The 8,382-nt window shown below is 41.9% G+C and overlaps 2 protein-coding genes across 2 annotated transcripts; both read left to right on the top strand.

Annotated features, from left to right (window-relative positions):
* The first annotated feature begins 1,329 nt into the window (after positions 1–1,329).
* Positions 1,330–2,067, top strand: LOC148024774 (zinc finger AN1 and C2H2 domain-containing stress-associated protein 16-like). The gene is made up of 2 exons (XM_087693613.1): positions 1,330–1,488; positions 1,675–2,067. The coding sequence occupies exons 1-2, from the start codon at positions 1,330–1,332 to the stop codon at positions 2,065–2,067; spliced, it is 552 nt and encodes a 183-aa protein (XP_087549739.1).
* Positions 2,068–7,365: 5,298 nt separating this feature from the next.
* LOC148024773 (zinc finger AN1 and C2H2 domain-containing stress-associated protein 16-like) lies at positions 7,366–8,103 on the top strand. Its single transcript, XM_087693612.1, has 2 exons — positions 7,366–7,533; positions 7,711–8,103. Exons 1-2 carry the CDS (start codon positions 7,366–7,368, stop codon positions 8,101–8,103), a joined length of 561 nt encoding a protein of 186 aa, XP_087549738.1.
* The last annotated feature ends 279 nt before the right edge of the window (positions 8,104–8,382 follow it).

Raw genomic sequence — 8,382 nt, 5'->3', positions numbered from 1 at the left:
TTGTAGCATTATAGGAGCTTTGGAAATAGGACATGAAATGCATGCTGAAATAATTCAAAGGGGATTTGAAAGGGGAGTTCCTTCTGGGAAACATGCTGGTAGAAATGTATACCAGATGTGGCTTTCATGGAGATGCTGCCAAGTTTTTGACAGGCTACCAGTTTGAAACACAGTTTCTTAGACTGCGAAGCTTTCAGGATATGTAGAATGTGGGAAAAGGATTTCTATTTTTATGTTTCTCTGAAAAAACCAAAGAGGGAAAGAAGGAGGGCCAGTTGATAGGGAACTTGATGTCCTATCTAGACAGTAATGACAATGACCAGCAGTCAAATAAAAATGGTTCTGATTATACAATCAATTTGATAGGGGAAGATGGGCATATAAAATCCTCTAGTGGCAACATGACTTGACATCATAATGAATCGTTTGGTTCTGAGGTCTCCAACATAAGCAAGAAAGGTAGAAACAAGAGCTTGATTGATGAAGATGTGTTTGTACCCAGTGACAGCTATGGGAGGACTGACAGTCCATTGTTATCAAATGACCCTGATTCCTCCACAATGAATCCTTTCGCAAAACTAGTTGCGAGCTCCTATACTAGAAGGGAGGCTATTACCGGCAATGATAAAACACACACAGGGTTCATGGGTACTTCTGACATTTTTCCGTTCAGCCAAGTGTAAGCACCAGAAGTTTTGAAAGACAAAACCCTCCTTCCGATTTATGATTCAGATTCAGTACATGCATCAGAAAATGCTGATTGTGAAAATGAGGAGATCATTTGGTTTTGTCAAAGAAGCAGAGATCAACACAGAGCTTGATAGAAAGCAGATTTTTATGCAAGGCCATGATAAAAACGGGTGCTCAATAGTCGTACTTTTGACTGCGAGGCATGCTGCATATGAAAGAGACCTGGAAGAGATAAAACGGCTCTTTGTTTACTGTTTTGAAAAAGGCAGCTGGCAGTAGCATTGGTGGTTTACATACAAATCCCATTGATTAACGTTGAACATCTCCAGATGATATTCCCAATACCTGCTTTCCTAGTGGAGAGAAAAGCTAAATTGGGGGGCTGTTTTATGGGTCTGAAAAAAAAAAGAAGAGCCGCTAGAAACGGAGGGGGGGATGTCGTTGTTTTTTTTGGAAGGGAAGTTTTTTTTATGGGGAAGGAGAGTGTGCGATGGAGAAGAAGGCGTGATACAGACACACAGATTTTTTTTCTGCTTCCTGGTTCGTGAGAAGTTCTGCTTTCGTGAATTTGGCCCACTGAGGCTCCATTCGAGGACATCACACTTTCTAGGAGGATCGTGGGACATGACAGGATGAACAATGGCAGATACTTCTGAAGGAGGAGGCTTGACATTGAAAGCAAACCAAGTCAACGATGACAAACATTGCGATCTCTGGGGAAGATCTCTTGAAGGCCTTCCTCTCGAATGTTTTGATTATGCCTTGTGCTTTCTAGCTGACAACAACGAGGACGATATGGCATATGCAATTAGTGTGGCTCAATAACGTCTTATTCGTTGGAAAGCACTAATAATGATTGCCACAGAGCTGCACGTATCAAAAAACGGACTGGAAGTCGTCAATTGAAGGGCAAGCATTGCTCTGTCGACAAGGGGGCAACCTTCTTGATTTTTGGCCCTTGACCTGTGACGTCTGTAAAAGCAGACGTTCTGCCTGGAACATCGGTCGTACTGCAAACACAATTGTCCTAATGCAGCAGACAAGGATGTTACTGTATTGGTGTGCCCACTTTGTGCAAAGGCAGTCGGACTGGTTGGTAATGAAGATCCTAATGCCACTTGGGATCGTCATGTGAGGATTGACTGTGATCCTAACAACTATGCCAAAGTTCACAACAAGCCTCGATGTCCCGTACCTGGCTGGTGGGAAAATCTTACATATTCCAACAAATTTGTGTGCAAGGACTGTAAACAGGAGGTTTGTTTAAAGCATCGTTTTGTCAGTCGCCCTGAGGAGTTGCAAAAGTTTGATTTTGGAACAGGTGCTGGATTATTTGAAGCAAAGAAAACAAGGGACTGCACGCCATCAGCATTATAGAGATACTTTCTACTTCAGCGAATATGGAAGGTTACTGAAATTGAAGTCAAGAAACACCCCTGCACCAAGCAGCCTGTTCATATAACAACAAAAAGAACAATGTCATGCAATCTAAATATCGTATCAGGTTGTTAGAACTGCAAATTTACTTTGATTCGAAGCTCATAACTGGACCGGCAAAAGATGACTAAAAATCTTTCTGCATTAAGAAAGAATTTGCTGCTTTTCTGTGATGTTAATGCCATGGCTTCTTGAGTGAACTAGGAGCTTCAGAGCTATGTATCCAGTTCCTTTCATGAGTCTCAATTGTAGCTGTCAATTATCTCATAAGATGAGCTGGACAAGTACTTGGATTTGTAAGATTTCACCCATCTATTCTGAGGACTGAACCATACACACAACATTCACTTGATTGATCTTCTATCTTGAAATTATTCAAAGTCCTCTGTGGTCACGACTTTGTTTTCACAAACCCTTCGACATCTTTAGTGAACCCGACATGAAAGCGTCGCAGAAATTTCAGGATTTTTCTATGCAGTCCATAGAGCAGAGGGCTGAGGATATTTAGCCATTGGAGTGCAGAATTGCTGATTTACAGCAAGATTTGAGTAATGCGGAAGTGTATAATGAAGCCAGGGTTGACATGAAATACAAAATTGTGGATAAGAAGGTGAAGCCGGTAGCTGTACCACTTCCACCTGACAGTGATCAGCAAATAGAGAGGGCTGCCAAACAGCCAATTTTGAGGAATCTGGAGCATATTGGTCATAAATTTTCAGCAGAGACTCTTGCTGAACTGAAAATTGGAAATGGTGATTTCTTGTTACCTACAGAGAAGCAATGCTTTCAGGAGATGCTTGAGCGACATGGAAGGGGATTTGCTTTTTTCCCGCATGAGATTGGATGTGTGAATCCAGATATTGTTGCTCCTATGGTCATTTTTACTATTCCTCATATTCCATGGAATCTCCGACCTATTCCAGTGCCTAAAGCACACCTGCCAAAGCTGATTGATTTATTGAATGAGAAAATCAGGATGGGAATTCTTGAGCCTTCATCTGCACCATACTCAAACATGTGGTTTACGGTTCCAAAGAAGAATGGTACTCTCCGATTTATACAGGACATGCAGCCAGTGAACAGAGTTACTATCAGGAATGTTGGCATAGGTCCAGTTGTGGATGAGTTTGTAGAAGCATTTGCTGGACGTGCCATCTATTCTTTAGGTGATTTGTATTCGGGATATGATCAGTTTCAACTGGCTTTGGAAAGCAGGGACATAACCACCATGAGAACTCCTATTGGGCTTGTCAGAATGTGTACCTTGCCTCAAGGTGCCACTAATTCTGTTGCGCATATGATGAATGCCATGCATAAGGTTCTTCATGATTATATACCTCAGCTTACTATGCCTTTTTTGGATGATGTGCCCATTAAGGGGTGTGCAGAAGAAGAGAAGAATGAGAGTCTAAGTGAGCAGGGATGCAGATACTTTGTGGCTGATCATATTTCAGCTTGTGAGAAGATTTTGGCCAGATTAGAAGAAGTGAACTTGACACTTTTAGGGCAAAAATCTGTTTTTGGAGTGAATGAGGCTGTCATTGTTGGACATATGTGTGGATATTATGGCAGGAAACCCTCACCTGATAAGGTGGATGCTATAGGCAAGATTGCGGAGTATTGTTCTACCACTTCAGAGGTACGGAGATTCATTGGAGCTTGTGTGTTTTATATGATTTGGATACCTCATTTTGCACACATAGCAGATTGTTTATATCAGCTGCTTCGAAAGGGGCAGAAATTCTATTGGGATGAGAGCCACACTAGAGCCATGCGGAAATTGAAGAAGTTATTGCAGAATGCTCCTACTCTCAAGAAAGAGGATTATAATTGCGGAAGGCCTATTGTATTGACAATTGACACTAGTCCAATTGGCATAGGTTGGGCTGTGGGTCAAGATGATGCAGATGGGAATAGGTATGCTATTCAGTTTGGGGCGAAAGTCCTAAACGAGAGATAGAGGAGATATCTACAAATCAAGAGGGAGTTATTGGGGATTGTTACGGCTCTCAAATGTGACAAGGAGTACTTTATTGGAGCTTCAGTTGTGGTAGAGACAGATTGCTTGCCATTGATTGGTATGATTACGAGTTGCTCTACTCCGGATATAGCTATGCTGAGATGGATTGCATACATCAAGTCATTAAATCCGGAATTTAAACACATAGCAGGGAAGGATAATCCAGTGGCAGATATGTTGTCTAGAGCCAGATATGATGATGAGGAGACTCTACTTGCAGAAGAGGATGATGCAGAAATTTCAGCCATTATGGTTGATCATGTTTGCCATGTCTATGATATTGTGGCTTTCATAGAAGAACTCTATGTTCGAGATTGGTTGCAGATTGGCAAGTACCTTAGTATACTAAGCAAAAGAGATGAATGGACAGATGAAGAGTTCAAGAAGATCAGAAGGAAAGCCTATGGTTATTTTCTCAAGGACGGATTTCTTTGGAAGCATCTGAAGAAAAGAGGTGGATTACCTTTGCGGGTTGTCTGCGATAGAGAGACACAGTTACAGGTGATGAGGGAGTTTCATGAGAGTCTTTGGGCTGGTCATAGAGGAGTGTGGGCTACTTATGAGAAAACCAAGGAGAAATATTGGTGGAAAGGCATGTATAGAGATGTTTCTCACTTTGTTGAGACTTGCAGAGACTGGCAGATGTATTCGGTAGTGCGTCATCGAGATGAGCTTCATCCGACCTATAAGCTATGCATTCATTATAAGTGGGTAGTTGATTTGGTTACTATGCCTATGGGTCTATAGCAGATGAGATACATTGTTTTGGCTAGAGAGGATCTTACCAATCATGTTGAGGGAAGATCTTTGATAATGAAGACCACTAGTGTAGTGTGTAAGTTCCTATTGGAAGAAATTTTCTGCAGGTATGGCTGTGTGGGTAAGATCACTGCGGATCGCGGTGAATTGGATGCAGATGAAGCTAGGGAGTATTTCTCTCAGCTAGGAATCAAGTTGGCTCTAACTACAGCATATAATCCAGAGGGAAATGGGAAGAGTGAAAGAGGGCATCTGCCGATAGTGAAAGCATTAGCCAAAGCATGCAGAGGACGGATTGGAGAATGGCCGAGACTTCTACCATTTGCTTTGTGGGCTGATCGTATGACCCACAGTGTTACCACAGGATATATGCCTGCAGAGTTGATGTATGGTCAGAAACCGTTTATACCGACTGAGACTTGTGCTTTGACTTGGTGAGTTTTACCTTGGTAGGAGGATTTGACGAGAGAGGAGCTCTTAGCTCTTCGGATTCGGCAGTTGGAGAGAAGACCAAAGGATATTCAGCTAGCTATTGACAGGTTGAAGGTTGCTAGACTTAGAAATAAGGATAGGTTTGACAGCACGCATCGCTTGCGGCCTAGAGCAATAGAAGAGGGAGATTGGGTATTAGTCTTTGATAGCAGTCTTGAAAATCAGCATACTGCACTTCGGAAGATGGTGAAAAGATGGTTTGGACCGTACATAGTCAGACATGTTTTTGATAATGCAACATATGAGTTGACAGAATTGGATGGGACAGTGCTTAGAGTGCCTATTGCTGGAAAAAGAATCAAGATTTTCAAGAAAAGAGATGATGAAGATTATGCATTGGAAAAATTTGCAAGAGAAGAGCAACGAGAAGAAACTCCAATGGAAGAGACAGATGATATGACAAATAATCTTATTGATATACCGGAAATGCATAATGAAGAGATTGATCTGTTTGTGGATCTTGATGATAACGATCATGGGTAGTTGGCCCATCTGGAGGATGCGCAGGATTAGAGGGGGTGGATGTCGTACTGCTGCGCATCTGAGATGTGGAATCCACCAAAAAGATATGCTGAACATGGGACTCATGAAGAAGAGGTACGTCCAGATGCTTTCCTTTATCTTTACAACTTGAAAACTTGTAGCATTACAGGAGCTTTGGAAACAGGACATGAAATGCATGCTGAAATAATTCAAAGGGGATTTGAAAGGGGAGTTCCTTCTGGGAAACATGCTGGTAGAAATGTATACCAGATGTGGCTTTCATGGAGATGCTGCCAAGTTTTTGACAGGCTACCAGTTTGAGACACAGTTTCTTAGACTGCGAAGCTTTCAGGATATGTAGAATGTGGGAAAAGGATTGTTATTTTTATGTTTCTCTGAAAAAGCCAAAGAGGGAAAGAAGGAGGGCCAGTTGATAGGGAACTTGATGTCCTATCTAGACAGTAATGACAATGACCAACAGTCAAATAAAAATGGTTCTGATTATACAATAAATTTGATAGGGGAAGATGGGCATATAAAATCATCTAGTGGCAACATGACTTGACGTCATAATGAATCGTTTGGTTCTGAGGTCTCCAACATAAGCAAGAAAGGTAGCAACAAGAGCTTGATTGATGAAGATGTGTTTGTACCCAGTGACAGCTATGGGAGGGCTGACAGTCCATTGTTATCAAATGACCCTGATTCCTCCACAATGAATCCTTTCGCAAAACTAGTTGCGAGCTCCTATACTAGAAGGAAGGCTGTTACCGGCAATGATAAAACACACATAGGGTTGATGGGTACTTCTGACATTTTTCCGTTCAGCCAAGTGTAAGCACCAGAAGTTTTGAAAGACAAAATTCTCCTTCCGATTTATGATTCAGATTCAGTACATGCATCAGAAAATGCTGATTGTGAAAATGAGGAGATCATTTGGTTTTGTCAAAGAAGCAGAGATCAACACAGAACTTGATAGAAAGCATATTTTTATGCAAGGCCATGATAAAAACGGGTGCTCAATAGTCGTACTTTTGACTGCGAGGCATGCTGCATATGAAAGAGACGTGGAAGAGATAAAACGGCTCTTTGTTTACTGTTTTGAAAAAGGCAGCTAGCAGTAGCATTGGTGGTTCACATACAAATCCCATTGATTAACGTTGAACATCTCCAGATGATATTCCCAATACCTGCTTTCCTGGTGGAGAGAAAAGCTAAATTGGGGGGCTGTTTTATGGGTCTGAAAAAAAAAAGAAGAGCCGCTAGAAACGGAGGGGGGGATGTCGTTGTTTTTTTTGGAAGGGAAGTTTTTTTTCTGGGGAAGGAGAGTGTGCGATGGAGAAGAAGGCGTGATACAGACACACAGATTTTTTTTCTGCTTCCTAGTTCGTGAGAAGTTCTGCTTTCGTGAATTTGGCCCACTGAGGCTCCATTCGAGGACATCACACTTTCTAGGAGGATCGTGGGACATGACAGGATGAACAATGGCAGATACTTCTGAAGGAGGAGGCTTGACATTGAAAGCAAACCAAGTCAACAATGACAAACATTGCGATCTCTGGGGAAGATCTCTTGAAGGCCTTCCTCTCGAATGTTTTGATTATGCCTTGTGCTTTCTAGCTAACAACAACGAGGACGATATGGCATATGCAGTCAGTGTGGCTCAATAATGTCTTATTCGTTGGAAAGCACTAATAGTGATTGCCACAGAGCTGCACGTATCAGAAAACGGACTGGAAGTCGTCAATTGAAGGGCAAGCATTGCTCTGTCGACGAGGGGGCAACCTTCTCGATTTTTGGCCCTTGACCTGTGGCGTCTGTAAAAGCAGACGTTCTTCCTGGAACATCGGTCCTACTGCAAACACAATTGTCCTAATGTAGCAGACAAGGATGTTACTGTATTGGTGTGCCCACTTTGTACAAAGGCAATCGGACTGGTTGGTAATGAAGATCCTAATGCCACTTGGGATCGTCATGTGAGGATTGATTGTGATCCTAACAACTATGCCAAAGTTCACAACAAGCCTCGATGTCCCGTACCTGGCTGCTGGGAAAATCTTACATATTCCAACAAATTTGTGTGCAAGGACTGTAAACAGGAGGTTTGTTTAAAGCATCATTTTGTCAGTCGCCCTGAGGAGTTGCAAAAGTTTGATTTTGGAACAGGTGCTGGATTATTTGAAGCAAAGAAAACAAGGGACTGCACGCCATCAGCATTATAGAGATACTTTCTACTTCAGCGAATATGGAAGGTTACTGAAATTGAAGTCAAGAAACACCCCTGCACCAAGCAGCCTGTTCATATAACAACAAAAAGAACAATGTCATGCAATCTAAATATCGTATCAGGCTGTTAGAACTGCAAATTTACTTTGATTCGAAGCTCATAACTGGACCGGCAAAAGATGACTAAAAATCTTTCTGCATTAAGAAAGAATTTGCTGCTTTTCTGTGATGTTAATGCCATGGCTTCTTGAGTGAACTAGGAGCTTCAGAGCTAT

This window comes from Lygodium microphyllum, chromosome 15 (genome assembly GCF_053477565.2).
Source record: "Lygodium microphyllum isolate KBCC chromosome 15, Lygodium_microphyllum_v1.1.10, whole genome shotgun sequence".
Classification (NCBI taxonomy): domain Eukaryota; kingdom Viridiplantae; phylum Streptophyta; class Polypodiopsida; order Schizaeales; family Lygodiaceae; genus Lygodium; species Lygodium microphyllum.
The sequence above is the reverse complement of the archived record's forward strand: the minus strand, read 5'-3'. Positions and strand labels throughout refer to the sequence as shown.

What these genes read in the sequence shown, in the direction of transcription:
- LOC148024774 (XM_087693613.1), top strand. Translation starts at nt 1,330, where the DNA reads ATGGCAGATACTTCTGAAGGAGGAGGCTTGACATTGAAAGCAAACCAA. An exon ending in ACAACAACGAGGACGATATG is followed by an intron (nt 1,489 to 1,674) that starts GCATATGCAATT and finishes CTGTAAAAGCAG; the next exon opens with ACGTTCTGCCTGGAACATCG.
- LOC148024773 (XM_087693612.1), top strand. Translation starts at nt 7,366, where the DNA reads ATGGCAGATACTTCTGAAGGAGGAGGCTTGACATTGAAAGCAAACCAA. An exon ending in AGGACGATATGGCATATGCA is followed by an intron (nt 7,534 to 7,710) that starts GTCAGTGTGGCT and finishes CTGTAAAAGCAG; the next exon opens with ACGTTCTTCCTGGAACATCG.